Source organism: Rhinatrema bivittatum, chromosome 1 (assembly GCF_901001135.1).
Source record: "Rhinatrema bivittatum chromosome 1, aRhiBiv1.1, whole genome shotgun sequence".
Classification (NCBI taxonomy): domain Eukaryota; kingdom Metazoa; phylum Chordata; class Amphibia; order Gymnophiona; family Rhinatrematidae; genus Rhinatrema; species Rhinatrema bivittatum.
In genome coordinates this window covers 536,272,471-536,291,050 of record NC_042615.1, presented here as the reverse complement: position 1 = coordinate 536,291,050, position 18,580 = coordinate 536,272,471, and the positions used below count along the sequence as shown (strand labels likewise).

Below are 18,580 nucleotides of genomic sequence, written 5' to 3'. Positions count from 1 at the left end.
CCCCACCCCTCCCAGCCCCTTTTTGCAAGCCCCGGGACTTACATGCATCCCAGGGCTTTATGTGCGTCACCGGGCCTTTTTAAAATAGGCCCGGCGCGCGCGTAATCTTTTTAAAATCCTGCCCTTAGCGTTTGATTATTTATATATTTTATATCAATTTTATTAAAATTTATTTTACTGTGTGGAGCTGGTTCGTCTTGATCTCACCAACGTGCACTCGGCTATGAACTCATGGATCACGATAACAAGCGAGATTGCAGACCAATCCTGCCCAACCATAACGAAATCCTTAAAACCACCTCAAGCCAACAGGAATCCGTGGTACACCCCGGACCTCAAAAGCATCAAACAAAAATGCCGCAGTAAAGAGCTCAAATGGCGCAAGACCCCATCCACTGACACGCTTGCCCAATACAAAGCCCACCGTAATGCATACAGGATTGCTATCCTCAAAGCCAAAAAAGACTTCTATGCAAAAAAAATTTATAACTTTTCATTCGACTCCAAAGCCCTTTTCTCCGTCGTTTCATCCCTCACAAAACCCTCGCCCCCTTCCATCCCCCGACGATCAAGCATCCAACAAAGCTACAGAACTAGCTATCTACTTCGATAAGAAGATAACCAACCTCCTCAAACCTATCTCCACAGCTCAACCAACATCCCATCCACCAGCTCAACCAACTTCCCTTCCATCCAGCACTCCTCCTCCAACAAGGAACTATAACCTTACTTCTTTCATGACTCCCTCTTCTATTGAGATCGAAAGCATTCTAAAAAAGCTAAAACCCTCTTCTCACCCACTGGACGCAATACCCTCCAATCTTCTATCCATTCCAAACACCATCTCGAAATCGTTAGCAGACATCATCAACTGCTCATTATCACAAGGCAAGGTTCCAGACCAACTAAAACTAGCCATCTTAAAACCTAACCTTCCAACCTCTGACCCTGCCAACTTTAGACCGATAGCCAACCTTTCCCTGATCTCCAGAGTGATGGAAAGAATCGTAAATAAACAACTGACCGATTACCTTGAGGAGAACAACATTCTCTCCCCTTTCCAGTTCGGATTCAGGAAATCACAAAACACTGAAGCTTTACTTTCATCCCTATCTGACACTATCCTTCTCAATCTGGAACGAAAACAACCCTACCTTCTCACTCTTCTCGACCTTTCCGCCGCCTTTGATACGGTCAATCATTCTATTCTACTGGAACGCCTATCAGATATCGGCGTTCAAGGAGAGGCTCATGGATGGTTTCAATCATTTTTTGAAAATAGATTCTATAAAGTCAGAATCAACACTAAAGAATCACTCCCAATCAAAACAAACCAGGGAGTCCCACAAGGATCATCCCTCTCTCCTACACTTTTTAATATTTATTTGCTGCCTCTCTGCCATCTTCTCGCCGACCTTAAACTAAAATACTATATATTCGCCGATTACGTTCAAATCCTTCTACCAATCTCCGAATCCCTGCAAAAAACTTGGGCACATTGAACCGCTGTCTACAATCCATCAATAACCTGCTCACCAGCTTGAACCTTATCCTTAACTCGAACAAGACCGAATTCCTCATCATCTCTCCAGATGAAAACCATAACCTCCTCAACTCTCAAAGCGCATCTCAATTTGCTAAAACAGCCATTAACCACTCCTCCTCAGTCAGAGACCTTGGGGTTCGGCTTGATAACCTATTCAATTTAAAATTGTTCGTCCTCAATACAACCAAAGAATGCTTCTTTAAACTTCAAGTTCTCAAAAACCTGAAACCTCTCCTTCATTTTAGCGACTTCAGACTAGTAGTCCAGTCTCTCATCCTTACAAAATTAGACTATTGCAACTCTCTTCTCTTAGGTCTCCCTGCAACAACTATTAAACCCTTACAGATGGTCCAGAATGCCACAGCTAGACTACTTACTAACTCAAACAAAAGAACCCACATTACACCCATTCTTCAAGGCCTTCACTGGCTCCCTTTAAAATCCAGGATCACCTTCAAAATACTGATGATGATTCACAAAGACATCCACGGTATTGCTCACCTCAAGCTAAGCTCACAACTACGTATCCACACATCTACCAGACCAATCAGAAACGCCTATAAAGGATCTCTTTACGCACCCCCAATCAAAACCACTCTAAGAAAACGCGCCATCTCTACAGCCGGGCCCACCCTGTGGAATTCGCTTCCTTCGGAGCTGAGACAAGAACCCTGTCTTCAAACATTCAAGAAACACCTCAAAACTTGGCTCTTCAGACAAGCCTTCCCAGAGGCTCGAGAGCATTCAGACACTGGCCAACAGATATAACAGGACATTAGGTTAGATACTGGTTAAATCGTCAACTGACTTAACCGAAACGCAATGGTCTTAACTGAAACACAGACAGACTTAACCTCTCTAGCATACCACGACCTTGATTCAATGCCAGCCGGTTCTTCTCAACCCACCTTCCAGCCCGAAATTCATAAACCTCCCCCTCCTCATAACTTCCCGATTTCCCCTGGGCCCACCACGCCACGCCCTTTCTTCCCCGCCTTCTCATAACAACATATATTAGACGACCTAATTTATGTATCGCTGTTCATCACTGCCTATACTGCTCCAACATACTTGCCAATTGTTATTTGTTTCTAGACAACATGTTTATTTTATTTTATTACTTTTAATTAACTGTTAGTTATAACAGTTACAGTGATGTATTTTGAATTGCTTACTTATAATTACTTACTTATAATTTATCTACTTCCACCTGTTATATAATGTTTTTTAAAAAATGTTTTTAATGTTTTTGACGACTTGTTCTATGTAACGCCACAACTGCGACTGTTCTGTTCATTGGAAACCGATATGATTTGATATTTTTTTTATCAAGAATGCCGGTATATAAAAATTCTAAATAAATAAATAATTTTGTGGATAGTTATATTTTATCTTTTTGATAACCTTTTCTTTTTACAGCAGTGTTTAATTATTAATCCTTTCTCATGTTTCTTTATAGTGTCACTCTTTTGTCCTTTAGCAGTTTTGAAGTGCCATAAAACACAGAGCACCAGAAGTAAAATTAAATAAAAAAAAAAATCAAAAAACCCTTAGTCACCATAAAATTAGTATCCCCAAGAATAACTTTGTCCGCGCAGATCATGATACCTACGTGTGTCTCATCTGGGTCTGATCTCTGATCAGCTTGCATGTATCGAACCAGTGGTTGGTATCTTCTCTTCCTTCCAAATGGTAATAACCGTTCTTGTCTGTTTCTTAGGACCTTAGTTTGCCCAATGGTACTCCTGTGGACACATCCAGCCCTGCCTCTTCATCATCACTCCTCAACAGACTCCAATTAGATGATGACTTGGATGGTGAGACAAGAGACCTCTTTGTGACAGTTGATGATCCCAAAAAACATGTCTGCACTATGGAGACCTACATTACATACAGGGTCACAACTAAGGTAAAGACAAATAATTTTCCCAAAACCACATTTTTCAATAAATGATTTTTAGGGATGTACAGAAACAAAAAATGTTTTTCTTGCATTCATTTTTTTTAGGGGGGGGGGGGAGGGATTGTTTTCATGTGTTCAATTTTTTTGTTCAAATGCATGATTTATTTGCTGAAAATGAATTTGAACAAAATTTTCATTTTTTTTTCCCAGTTCATTTGTCTCACTTTACAGATTTGTTTCAAACAAATGCACATCACTAATTTTTTTTTTTTTTTTTTTTATTGTTAATGCATTTGCTAAAGCAATTGTCTGTATGGGCTGTATGCTAACTGCAGGATTTTTTTTCTACATTAGCTTTTGAGGCCTCAGAGGTCCCTTTTTCAGATATCTTTTTTCTTGACTGAGCCGTGAGGCCCTGAAAATCTATTTATAAAAATATTCTGGCCATTAAGACTCTAGAACCTCCAAAGCATTCTGTTTTGCCTGGCATCAGCTTAAGTCTCGCACAATCTCATACTCTCTTGTACACTTTCTCATGTGGGGCAAAGTGAAGCCTCCGGTCAGCAATACCCCAACCGAGCCAGGGAGCAACCAGGCTGATCCATTGCGTATCTTCTTGAACCTCGTCACTGTTAGCCTTCACATCTGCTCTGGGAGGGTGATCCTCGCATCCAAGACACTTTCTGTGAAAAAAAATGTATATATTTCTTGATGTTCCTAACTGTACTATCTAGGGGCCTAGAATTTCTTGTGGATTATTAATACCTTTTCAGCTTTCTGAATGTCTTTGTCATATCCTTCCTGTCTGGCCTCTCCTTGGAAGATTATGTATATTGAGGTCATTTCATCTCATCTCCTAGAGCTTTTAGTGCAGATCCTTCTCATGTGGTAGACCACCTTGGGACCCCCTCCAAAGTTGGGTAAGCTCTTCTTCCTTGAAGCTTCCTGTATTTTCATATTTGGGCAGGGGCTTTTTGCTGCCGTTTGCCTGTGCTTTATGGATGTTTCTAGAACTACTCTCTTCTTTCCGTGTTAGCATCATCCTGTTAACATCAAAATTATCTCATTCTGAATACTAAAAGTCATGGAAGTCTTGCTCAAGAGTCATTCAGCAGCTTCAGGCTTCTAGACTTCGGTATAATAGCAGTACCTGTTAAGTGCTTTTAACTATTTTGGGAAGAACGAGACACCTCAAAGCACATGCTGTCCAGTTAACAGGAATGTGACCTGGGAGCCAAATCTAGATTTGTATTTGTTTTCAAATTGAAGCTCTGAATTTTTTATTTTTTGTAGTATGGAATTTTTGAAAGTATTTTGTCTGAAGAAGGATTTTGCCTATGCATTCCCTCTAAGGGGATTTGGGAATATAGATACCTTTAATAGGTGATATCTGGTTGGATATGGTTCACTGCCCAATATGTTTTACTGTGATTTGTTTATTTGATGTTTTGTGCACTGCATTTTAACCAGCTCATTTGTGTTTACATTTCGTGCATAAATAAAATATATATAGCATAATCTGTCAAACAAAAGTGGTTTTACGGATGTTTTGCTTTGAGCAGCCTATTTAGTTTGGTAAGGTGATCTATAGGAGTGATTAATAATAAATATGTCCTGCTGTATTCTGCCCTGAAATTCTCCCCTTCAAGACATTTTTTTCGGCCCTTCTAATGCCGTTTTAAGGATAATGTATTTTGTATTTATAGTTTATTGTGCCTCACTCTGATGTTTTGTAATGAGAAGCAAATAATCCAATTTTAATATACAAAAATAAATAGCATCCTTTGTGCATGCCAGTGAACCAGAGACAGGTTAGCAGTTTTTGCCTTGCAAACAATGACCTTTTTCCTGTACTTAGTTTGTTGTATTCAATCTCCACCAGTTCATTATGATTGTTTTACACCTCTAGTCAGAACTTCTTGGTGACTGTTTATCCTTTTGTCTTTTTTGTTTTTCCTTTCCATTTTGTTTGCAGCAATTAAACATTTTTGCTTCTGGTTATCTTGAAGCCGCTGTGTGTTCTGCTCCTTATCCCTTCGAGTGAATGCACTTGGAGCCTAAACTGCCAGTTTACTTTTCCTTGGTGAATCTGTCAGTGAAAACGTTGCAGATATATGTATAGCCCCATAGTTGCAACTCGTCACATAGTTTACCCTCTTTTAGGCCTGGATTCTCTAAGGTCGCAGACCTTATCTGGCGGTAACGGGGGCAGGGCCTGCGAAAGCCAGCAGCCATTGCACCACTGCTGTGTGCTGGCTGCCGGCTTTCGCACCGAATAACTACACCATAAAAGGTGTAGTTATTCGGCGTGAAACTGGAGGCGATAAGGGTCCTTACCTTTCGCCGCCAGCAATGTCTTCGCAGTGTCGGCCCCGGTGCCGCCCCAATTTAGGTATCGCACGCGAAAAGTCCCTTTTCTCGTGCAATCCCTTTAGAGAATGCCCCCCTTAGAAGCCAGTTTTTTTATCTTACCTTTTGGCAGGTCCTGCTTTGCTGCCACAAGAGCTGCCCTGTGCCTAAACGAATAAGAATACATAATTGCGTGTGACCTAGCGAATGTAATGAATGCTTTCTTTTCTAGCACTGCTTCAAACTGGTAACCTGTGAGTGAACTGCATACTTTTTACTTTCAGATATCCCATCTGTCTAAAGGAGCTAATCTAACCAGTTACTCTGGGTTGCTTGCTCAGGCCCCTAATGTGATGAACCAATTCCTGACATTCTTAGCAGCTCAATATATGTAGTTTTCTACTTGAAAAGGTTGATATTTGACTAGCCACTTGTGGAGTAAGTTGAGAACTTTCCAGTGCTCCAGAAGATGTCAGTAAATAGAGCTGCTTCAGAAAGGGGAGCGGTATATGTTTCTTAGCCAGGGAATATTTTATACCCATTTTTTTCAGACTTTGTGTGGCTTTGAATCAATATTGTAGAGCAATTTTAAAATGAGAATTTAATAAATTCTATAACCTCTAGGTAGGAGGCTTTTTTTCTTCTTTTCATCTCAGTCCTGTGCTTTCTTTCACTTACATAGCACCATAGTAGATGATAGATAAAAACCAATTGCCTTGACTGGTCTACCCAGTTATTCCTGTCCACGCTGCCAAGTAAGTCTTTATAAATGATCTGGAAAGGGAGCAACGAGTGAGGTGATCAGATTTGCAGATGACACAAAGCTATTAAAAGTTTGTTAAAACAAAAGCAGATTGCAAGGAGCTGAAAAGGCACCTTGTGAGACTAGGAGACTGAGCATCTGAATGGCAAACAAAATGTAATGTGGAAAAGTGCAAAGCGATGCTCGTAGGAAAAAAAAAAATAAAATAATAAACCCAGCTGCACGTACGCAATGCTGGGAGTCACCAGCACTTTGGAGTCCTTGTGAATGATATATTGAAATCCTCAGCGGCGGTCATAAAAGCAATAGAATGAGGAATGATCTGAAAAGGAATGGAGATTAAAACAGAAAATATCACATAGGCTCTGTATCGATCCATGCTTTGACCGCACCTTGAGTATTGTGTGCAGCTCTGATTGCCCCATCTCAAGAAAGACACAGTGGCGCTAGAAAAGATTCAGAGGAGAGCAATAGAAATGATAAAGGGGATGGAATATCTCTCCTGTGATGAGAATTTTTGCAGGCTAGGGCTCTTCGGCTTGGAAAAGGCACGCCTGAAATGGGACGTGATAGAAGCTTACAAAAACTGAGTGGGGTGAAACATGTAAATAAGGAACTGTTATTCACCCTTTCAAATAAAAACAAGGGGACCCTCCAGGAAACTAACAATCAATCTATTTAAAACAAATCGTTGAAAGTACTTTTTCATGCAGCGCACAATCCAGCTGTGGGATTGCTTGTCTGAGGGCCTGTCTCAGACAGTGGCCAGTCCAGGTGTGATCAAGGCAACCAGCCTGGCGGGGTTTAAAAGAGGTTTGGAAAAACTCCTGTAGGAAAAGTCCATAGCACATTATTAGCTAAGTAGACTAAATAAAGTTTTATTGCTATCCTTGGGAGAGAGTAACAGGAAAAGGCCACTGATCGTATCGAGCCTATTGTACTTCCTCTTCACTGGCTCCCAGTAGAAAGCAGGATAAAATTCAAAACGCTCTGCTTTGTCTACAAATGCTTGAATGAACAGGTCCCTGAATACCTCTCTGTCAACGTCTCTCCCCTTACACGCCCTCAAGGGAACTCCAGGTCGTTGAAATGGCTCTTTTTTTTTTTTTTTTTTTTTTTCCCCTTTCCTCCCCAACCTCTGCCAGATAGTCCTGCACGAGATCCTGCGCTTTCAGCGGTTAGGCACCAAACATTTGGAACAAAGTACCACTAACCTTGCAGTTGGAGCCAGTCCACCTTAAATAGCTAGGGCACGGCTTTTCAGCAAGGCCTTCCCCCAAGATCCACATCTTCTGCCCAACTTCCTAAGCCCTGTACCATGAAGGGGACACCACTGGATCTTGAAACCATACAGGAATGGGATTTCCCATGCTGTATCCCAGGCCTACATTAATTGCAAATTCTAATTTGATTGCAAACAGTTCTGATGCCTCTGTTCCTTTAAATTCATCGTGATCCGCCTTGAGATCAAGTTTTGGAAAGGGTGGAATATCCAGTGTTCCTAAATGAATGATGACTACTCGAGACCTGGACTGGCCACTGTCTGAGACAGGATACGCCTAAAGGTGAATTTTAAGACCCGCGCGTTTGCCAGCTCCGCGCGCCTGTTACAAAATCCGGCTATATGTGTTTACGTGTGTGCGCCACTTTTTATATTGATGCGGGCGGATGCCGCCTTGATCGCATAAGTAGGGGCGAATTTTAGTAGATACGAACGCCAACGCAATTACTTGTTTCCCCAGTTCATTCCCAGTGTGCCCCGAAAAAGGAGAGGACTTCCTAACCCCGCCCCCCCAGCTAACCTGACTCCCTTTTACCCTGTTAGCCACGATCCTTAAAACCTCGCTGCCTAGCCTAGTTTTTGTTGTTTTATTACTTACACGACGTCCGTAGCAGAAGTAAAGTTAAACGGGAGGGGGTGCCGGTGCACGTTTTCGTGTGTAAATACTTGCGCGCAGACTTCACGTTGCAGGCTTTGCCAGCCATGCTCTGCCCAGACCCTTCCCATGCTCCGCGCCCCCCCCCCTTTTTTTTTTTTTTTTTTTTGATTCGTGTGCGTACTTGTGTGCTTCTTTTTTTTTTTTTTTTTTTTTTTAAATTCCACATGGCGACTTTGGTGCACGTGACGCTTTTAAAATCTGCTAGTTTGGCTTATCTGTCCTGATTTTTTTTTTTGTTCTTTTTTTGCCCGAACTGTACAGATTTTTGGGATATTGGACAGAAAAAAGAGGGACGACTAAAATGTTTGGAAATGTCTTGAGTTTCTCTCTCCAGCTGCAGCTTAACATCTGATCCTCCACTGCGTTCATACAACACAGCATGAAATTCACCAGCTGCTGTCTATTCAGTATGTGCTGGATACATTTTATTTTGCGTCACTTGCATGCACTTCAGTCCATGATCTAATCAAAGGCCAAGACAGTAGTTTGAAAAAGGTTTGCTTTTTATCAGCCAGGGACCAGAGTGATGAGGTGCAAGATAGGAGCCCCCAGAAAAGTAGATTAAGAAGCAACATCAGAAATTATTCCCTCACAGAAAGGGTGGGGAATGCATGGAACCAACCACCTAGTGGAAAACAAATACCGAGGATCATTAATTGCGAATCCGTGAAGGGAAAACCAGCGATCAGTTGGGGGGTCTATGGCACTGTAATAGGATGTAATCCGGGCAGACTAGCTGGATCTTTATCTGCAGTTGCATACTATGTTCCTGTGGCTTTCTAATAGTGAAGAGTGGCAATAAAAGTTGCATGTGTGAAAACCCAGTCAGCGATGATATTAAACAGCATCACCAAGTGTTTGGACATTTGACTCTTGAAAGTTGGCAGTCCTAGGTACGCTGTGCTCGATGGACCTTGCTCTGACCCAGAATGGCACATCTTACGTTCTTATTCCGGCTGCAAAGAGTGGGTGCCTGTATAACATCACTCCTTTTCCAAGGCAATTTTTTTTTTTGTCCTTCACTGTATTCCACACTCCTGCATAGCTGTGGAAGATCCTTCCCCCCCCACCCCCCCTAAATCTCACACTCTGTGCCCTTTCCCCTTCCTCTGTGCATCCTCAAGTCCTACAACAATCCCAAACAGCCCCCAACACCAGCATAGGTCTTGCCCGAGCATCTGACCACCTAGGTTACTGTGTCCTTTCTGGTCAGCACCAGCCCTCTGCACTGATCCAGTCAATACATGGAGTGCAGAGCCTGCCAGACTTCATTCCTCTTTTTTTCTTAACAATCCTTTCTGCCCTTTTTACTGTTTCCTGTCGTGTCTGCCTGCCTTCCTTAGTGTCTTCTCTCGTTCTTCTTTTTTTTTTTTCCCCTTCCCCAGCCCTGTCCCATCTTTCTCTTCTTTCATGGACCATTTTCCCTTTCTTTTCTGCCTCCTGTAAGGCAGTGACCGCGCTGCAGCGGCCACCGTCACAGTACGTTGGAATCCATTACACGTCCCCATGTTAAAATATAATAACAGGGAAGGCTGATGTACAAATCGGGCTCTGTTTCCCAAATCAAAGCCTTCTAGTGGGTTATGGAGGTTGGGGGGGCGTTCATTTACAGTAGCATTTCTTAACCAGAAATAACTCACGGCGGTCATACTTTAGAAGAATGGAGGAGAGCGTCAAGAGGTTGTTAAATCCTTCTTCCCCTCTCGGGCTGCTGCTTTGTACCACAAAAAAAAAACCAAAAACAAAACAAGGGCCTCTGCTGCTCGAGATCTGGCAATACCGGGGCCTTGACACATTGCGGTTCGGTCTGTTCGCTGTCTGGATGTTCCTTAGAGTCTAATAAGAATTGTTGTCTTGTCTTTAGGTTTTTATGAAACAGTCTTTGGCGCTGAAAACCATTTCCCCCCCCCCCCCTTTAATGGCGTCTGTCAAGCGTCCTGCGGAAGATTTGGTTCCTGGCAATTTGCAAAATTTTAATTTGTCGGAGCGATTGCCGCATTTCCAGCATCCCGTTAATCAGCTGCTTCAATATCAACAAGTTTTCATTTTCCCCTCTGAAATATAAAACCAAAAAAAAAAAAAAATGGTACCTCCCGTAAGCGTTTTGTGGCAGTAGCTTGGGGAAAGAATAGCGCGATGAACTGAATGTGGAGCTGCCGGAAGCATGGCTGAGGAAAAGAGGGAGGCGCGCACGAATCTGAAAGAATTACTGCGTGCAAGAAACCGGAGAGAAGTGGGATTATTTTGACCTTCGCTCTTAATCCAAGAAGTTTGCCTCGGTGGAATAAAAAGATGAACCTGAGGTGCAAGAGGGTGGGTAATAAAAAGTAGGGGATGGTATGTTTGTCTGTCTGCTGCTTGCACTGCTGCTCATTAATGCTTAGGTGACAAATTAGCATGGGCACCGTGCGCTTGTTGAGGTTCTTATGATTTCTCTGCCTGTGATATTTCCGTAAAGGAATAATGTGCACAGAACTCTAGCAGTTCGAAATCCTGTGGGTGAACTGGCAGGAACCCGCACTAGGATTCAGGTGCATATTTCACCATCCGTGCCTCAAAGCCTGATTTTAGCACTGTTATCTAATGCTTGTAAGAGGGTGCAGCGGAAAAGTTTCCTCCTGAATGCCAGTTCTTTAAAAGTTTTTTTTCTCGTCACCGGGCTCACACAATTACCATTTCCATAAAACTTCCTAAAAGGTGAATATGCTGGAGTTTTGTCGCTTCAGCGTATCGTTTCTCAGGGGAGTGTTTTGCCACGTGATTTGAGGCTCAGATCTGAAACGTTTGTCCTTTTGGCCTACCTCCAGGTTTAGCAGGTGTCTTAGAGCAGTGTGGCCTGTGCTTGTCTTGACATGTGAGAAGCACATGTGTAAACCATCTCCTGTAAATCAGAAGTGACTTTTTTTGGGCCTGCAGCTTTTTATCCCCAGATCCAAATTCAGCTCGGTCCTAAAATCATCCTCATACCCACCGGAGTCGGGCATCACCTTTAAACCGGGTTTGTACCCACTTAACACTTTCTCACTTGGTTTGAGACATTTTCTGAAGAAGCACGAGCAGTAACTCATCATTTGAATAGAAAAGTCAATAATCCAGTCATTACTGAACTTTCATCTTTGTACTGGTATCCTCCTTTTTCTTTTATCTTTCAAACTGATCCGTTATGCCAGGGCAAAAATGCTAACAAATATATACTCCCCAGTCTGATTTATGTCTGTGTACCAACATGCAGATAATCTTGCCTGGGGAGAAATCTCTGATCGCCTCTCAGACCCAGAACTAACACCACCCAAGGATGCTGGTGCCTCATTCTGTGGCAAATGGTCTTTCCAATAACGTTTCTCAGAGTTTTACTATCAGTTTTATCATGTTGAAACTTTGCTGTACTTCCTTTTTGACTCTTGCCTTTTTTTTTTTTTTTTGGAGGATGTGTGACAGGTTCTGAATTTCCTGTCCTGGCTTTTGCCTTTGGTGGTAGTGGAGACAGAGGTCTCTCCACCCCTATAAGCTTTCTTTCCCCCTCTACAGGATTTTTGTCCTGATGCCTCTTAGTTGTTCAGTTCCAGAATCACTTTCTCTGCCTTCAAATCATGGTACTCAGTCGGCAGGCCCCGCAGGACATATGCTGAGCAGGTTCATTCCATTTAATGTCTCCAAGAGAGAAGACAGCAGCAGTGTGTGTGTGTGCCTGAGCCCCAGTGAGAACTGATGCTCATAGCAAGCAGAAGGAGGATACATAAATACTCTCAAAACGTAAGAGCAATCTGTAAAGTAGTGCCCTAAAGCCAGGAAAAACAGTAGCCCACAAATAGAAGCTAGATCTGTTTGACCAGATGGTACACGTCTGCTGCCAGTAGAGACGGGGCTGGCTTGCATTGTGATTTTCTTGTGTTCTGTGACTAAGTTTCCTCGCCCATGACAGAGGCAGAAATGTACTTTCATCATCAGCAGGGTATTTTTCATTACTCATAAGCCTGCCCAAATGCCATCTTCATGCCCAAGATCAAAGCACAGCATTTGTTTCGCTGCTGCATGACTCCCATCAGCTTGAACCTTCCATGTGAATGGGAATTTAGCAGTGTCCGGTAGCTCGGTCTATAAGGAACCACAGCTTCACGTACTGGAGGAGACCTTAGAAGTCCCGACAGTTTGCAGCTTTAAAAACCTCTTAACCTCATAAAGATGTTCTCTCTATACAGCTACTTCATTTTTATATCTAAAATGCTAAAATCTTGGGAGAGCAAAGAGGGGAGATCCCATCACTTTTTTTGGTCCCCTTGAAGATATTTACAGTTTGCTTGTCTACCAAGCCAGCTGAAAAAAGTATCAGCCCTCTTGACAAACCTGCGTTCCTGGTTGTGCTATCCGTGCCCTACATACAGTAGTTTTATGATGATGATGAAACAGCAGGCCAAAGAAACCCAACAGACCAGGGATTCTTTGCGAGAGCTGCAAACTGGTCTGTTCAGGAAAATCGAGCTATACAAATTAGCCTTGTTCTGAGGCCCCTTGTGTGCAGATATATCTGACGAATATTTATTGTGGGTCCCCTGAAAACCAGGCCAGTCTCTGGCCCTTGCTGAGAACCCCTGCATTAGGCCATCAGAGCTGTGTAGGCTTCAGTCTGCCCGGTACCATTTGCCATTACATTGATGGGTTAATGTATGGCTGACACAGCAGCATCCCTTGGGATCTTGATCACTCTTCGACAGAAGTTCAAGGAGAATTCTGGCAATTCTTGAGCATCAGAAAATCTTTTGTGATGTCATCCGGTAATGGGTGACTGCCATTTGCAAGACTTACTAAAAGCCAACTGCTTCAGATTCAGAGGGAGGATGGAGCTGTCGTAGGTATTGCTCAGTCTGATGATGATGAGCACTGCCCATTCCAAATGACTGCTGGACAGTGTGCTGATTTTAAGCCATGGGGGCCTGGTCATGGGATGATCACTGTAGGAATAATGAGAATATCTTTTTTTTACACTGTCCTGAGGGGAGTCAAAAGCAGAGAAGAATCCGATGGTACGTGCATAGCAACCTTAAGGAAGAGAAAAATGGAATAGGATGGCCGATGAGCATTAGTTTCATTCCTGGTGCAATACCATAGACCCCAGTTGATCTCTGGCTGTCCCCTCAACTAAGGATCCTCCGTGCTTATCTCTTGTTTCCTTGAATTCTGAATGCTTGCACATGCTGTAGAACTTCTCTGACTGCAACATGTGGAAGAGAAAACATGCAGCAGGCCTATGTTAATGTGTATGGCTGATACACTATTTATGCTGACTTGGGCATTTCCTCCTGACAAATTAGGTATTTGAGCTGAAAATTTCCACTGAGGTTGAGCACTATTCAAATACTGCAGTATCCTGGTGGTGCCAAGATGCTCTTTTTTTTTTTTTTTTTTATCTCTAGCACCGCTTCCACCCAGCAAGCTGAGGCTGACTGTGGAGCATACAGGCAACTGTGTCTAACATCTGTTTTCCTCTTCTGTGTATCTTGGGGGCAGTGGGAAAGCACAAAACATGCATTTTCCTAGTTTGTTTATTTACAGGCAGTGCTTAATTTTATGCATTTTTAAAACCTAATGTAGGTTGCTACTGTTTTCATCCCAACCCACAACTATCAGCAGTAAATCTTTTGGTTTAGAGTAAGTGTTGCATTACAATACGTTTTTATTGGATTTTTGTAATGTTTTGGGACTGGATCAAGTTTTATAGAAATTTACTATGCTTTAAAATTTTTAAAAAAGTAATATAGGATTGGATGAATGGATGCAAATACAGAACGCTTACATACTGTCATTCACTTGTTTGAAATAAGGAATTACATCATTTAGTCATGACTGACAGCTTTTTCCTGCAGTGCTGGCACTGTTGCCCTAGTGCTGCCTCCTGGCACTGTTTTGCTCCAGTAATTACACAGTAAGGCAGTGTTGGGCTATGAAGGAATTACAAAGGCTACTTATGCTACCATTCCAGGGGCACATGTAAAAGGAGGATGGCGGCTCTGATTGCACAATATGTGAAACTCCCCCTCGTGCCTCCTGCGCACAGGACACAGGGTGAGCTTCCAGGTAGAACCAAAGCTGTTCTCACTGCTGCTTGTTACAGGAGATGGCTGGTTTTTTTCTTTCTCCCAGCACCTAAATTCTTAATGCTTTAAACTGTTTAAGAGAGAAACAAATAAAAAAAATATAGATATAGATATATAGATATATATATTTTTTTTTTTTCAATTTGTTTCTCTCTTAACAAACAGTTATATAACACACAAGACTACCCCCAAAAATTGGAGAATGGAAAAAAGCACTTTGGTTTATCTAAACAAACACCATACATCAAAACTTTTGATTATATGTTAAAACAATTTATTTCGAATATATTAAAACAACTTGTTTCTTTCAAAAAGATTTCTTTTAAAAAACATTTATTACCAATTGTCTCCCTATAGGTATATTCCACTTATTCCCTCAAATGAAACTCTCAAACATGCATCAGATCATGTGCAAACCTGCATATATCATTATTCATAACCCTTACCTCTATACTGTTGCTAAACTCAATCTCACCCTCAAGTACGATATATTTTAAACATACAATATCGGTCACTGTTGGCAAAAGACACTAGCCTGAGTAAGATTTTACACTCATCATATCCACATAACACTGTTATTGATGTTTAACATCCAAAAACTGCTTTTTTTTTAACATTTTAACCCTCATTGTACAATCTATAATGAAGCATGTAGATAATAAAGATGTAGCACATAATTCAGCTCTCATCTGTAGTGTTCCCAATTACATTATATTCTTTCCCAACAAGGCTCTTGTTTTACCTTCCCGGCTTCTTCAGGGGAATACTTCAATAAGGAACGATAAACAGTGAGTGAATCACCTCAACCATTCGATTCTTGTCAACAAGGAGTGAGTCAGAAAAGTCACTAGGTTCAATATTGCCTCACGGCGAAATCCTTCCACTTCTATTCTATTGTAAACACTGTTCATATTTCCGTGTGTGTGTATGTAATATATATATATATATATATATATATATATATATATATATATATATATATATATTCTTTATGCAGATCAACAAAGTATGAAACAGTTATAACAAGGAATATATATTTTTATATTTTTTCTCCACCCCACCCTCGTCCCCCACAGCGCATTCAGTCAGGGTCGATCACATAAAAGGAATAGACATTGACCTGACGCCCAATACACATTGATCTGTATGGATATCAAGCAAGTTGGCAACCTTTTAATTGAACGAAATTAGGGTACCAAGTCCGACAATCCAAACTCCCTTTTAGTGTCCCAGCCAACCAGTCCCCCATCGCAACCCCCCCCCTCCAAGAAAATAATCATCCTAAAAACCTGGAGAGGATAGATTGTCTACAGCGGTATCCCACTCAAATCAGGGGTAGTTAATTACGTCACTTCTTGCCCTGGGAGAGAGCCGCTGTAAATAAACGTTCCACATGCCTATAAATTATAATTTATATTTAATGGATTGACATGTTTTCTGATTTTCTGTCTACATCAGGTTATGCAATTGATTTCTCCAGGACCAAAAAGAGGACGTCTGCTCACACCACATCTGTAAGATTGATTTTTTTCCCCCAGCAAGCAAACTTTCCTAATTTAAAACCAAACCTCCCTCACACTTTCAACGATGCAGCCACATCAAAAAGTACACCTTTTGGAGTGAACACCACCAGCTACCCCAGTTGTTGCCGTTATTTTATGTTATTTAATGTGTTGTAAACCGCCAAGATTGATCATTCAGATTGACAGTATACAAATAAATAAATAATAATAATAGTTAGATACTTCTTTATCTTACAGCAAAAAACCTGCATGATTTGAACAGGACCAAAAATAGTGCCTCAGTGTTCCCCGGTCCTGTTTGTAAAGCTGATTTAGGGCTAAGCTGGATCTACACAAAAACTCATATTGCATTTTTCTAGGGCTTACGTCTCCCTTCAACTCAGGTATCTGGCAAAGGATTTGGCTAGCAAATCTGCTGTCATAGTGGTTGGCACCTCAGTCTACCACTTACCCAACAGATTCACAAGCCAAACCATGCCACACCCCGGCCTAATAGGGATTTCCTGGATGCATAAATCTCTTATCTTGTTACGTATTTCCACTTGGAAGAACTCTTCAGCTTTAGTTTGAAATTCCTCCAACAAGTTAGCCTTAGTCATCCCAGAGATATAACATCGCAGCTTAATATAGACATAAAAATGTTTGGGATTTAAAGCAAATTGTTCAGAAAATCGGGAAAGAGAAAAAAAATTACCCTGTATATCCACTACCTGAGCTATAAGACATAGACCCTGGTCCTCCCATTGTGCAAAGGTTTTGGAATGCATGCCTGGGTGAACACCAGGTTTCTTCGTCTCGGTAAATATATTGATTCTGTTGGGGCATGCCCCAACTGCATGCAGAGGTAAAACCACGCTCTCTGAAGTGGATCTATCTAGCTCTTATCAGACAATATCTTAAGAGGCTTTGATACAGGAACATATTGAGGTAGATCTTTAAAAAGTACGCACGTGTGTACTTTTGTTCGCAACCGGCGCGAACAAAAGTATGCCGGATTTTATAAGAGATGCCCGTAGTCATGCGTATCTTATAAAATCCGGGGTCGGCACGCGCAAGGCTGCACAAAATCTGCAGCCTGCGCGCGCCGAGCCGCGCAGCCTGCCTCCGTTCCCTCCGAGGCCCCTCCGAAATCGGAGCAGCCTCAGAGGGAACTTTCCTTCCGTGTCCCCCCGGCCCTACCTAAATCCCCCCCTACCTTTGTTGGGCAAGTTACGCCTGCTTGAAGCAGGCGTAACTTGCGCGCGCCGCCTCGCATCCCCCGGCACAGGCCGCAGGGCCGGGGGACTCGGGACCGCCCTCCCAGCCCGCCCCCGAGCCGTCGCCATGCCCCTGGACCGCCCTCTGACCCGGACATGCCCCCTCCTGCCCCTTTTACGAAGCCCCGGGACTTACGCACGTCCCGAGGCTTTGTGCGCGCTGGCGGCCTATGCAAAATAGGCGCGCAGGGCTTTTAAAATCTAGCCCATTACATTCAGGTTCGCTTTAGATCTCTTTGCAGCATTTGACACCGTAAATCCCCAAATACTAATCAATAGACTAAAAGAAATAGGACTCAATAACAAAGCAATAAACTGTTTTGAGTCATACTTAAACAATAGATTTTTCCAAGGACAAATCAAAAACACGCTATCAGACAAAGTTAAACTACAAACAGGAGTCCCACAGGGATCAGCCCTGCCCGCAACACTCTTTAACATTTACCTCCTCCCAGTATGTCACCTACTTGCAGGACTTGGAATAATACCCTACATATATGCAAATGACATACAACTACTGTTACCCCTCGTAAACACAATTGAAGAAACAATGAAACTGGCCAATATGTATCTTGAAATAATCAAACAACTCCTAAACCAAATGGATCTGGTAATAAACACTGATAAAAGCGAATTCTTACAGCTAGAACGAAAAAATATACAACCTACACAAACTACAATCGCAATAAAAAATAATCAAACTGTAGAGTTATGGAATCTAAGGGTAATAATTGACTCTGAGCTTAACATGAAACAACACATTTCACAGAAATTGAGGGTTTTGCCAAACTAATAATCCTTAGAAGACTGAAACCCCTGCTAACGCTGAATAATTTTCGCACAGTCTTACAGGCAATGATATTCGCGAGCACAGACTACTGCAACTCTCTGCTATTAGGGTTACCTCAAGTTACCATTAGACCACTCCAAATATTGCAAAATTCTGCTGCTAGAATTTTGACAGGCAAAAAGAAAAGAGACCACATTACAGGTACACTTGCTGAGCTACACTGGCTTCCAATTGAACAAAGAATATAAAACAAAGCATTGTGTATAATTCATAAACTAATCTATGATGAAAAGGCCGACTGGCTTAACAGAGCACTGCGCGTACGTGTACCACACAGAAACCTGAGATCTGCTAATAAAGCTCTACTAGCTATTTCTTCTGTTAAATCAACACACCTCATGCAAGTAAGGGAGAGAGC

The 18,580-nt window shown here is 42.1% G+C and overlaps 1 protein-coding gene across 1 annotated transcript in view; it reads left to right on the top strand.

Moving 5' to 3' along the window:
- SNX30 (sorting nexin family member 30) overlaps positions 1-18,580 on the top strand; it is a 134,889-nt gene that overhangs the window by 74,179 nt on the left and 42,130 nt on the right. Inside the window, exon 2 of the mRNA XM_029614243.1 lies at positions 3,267-3,455. Coding sequence (XP_029470103.1) covers positions 3,267-3,455 — 189 coding nt within the window. The remainder of the gene's footprint in view (positions 1-3,266; positions 3,456-18,580) is intronic.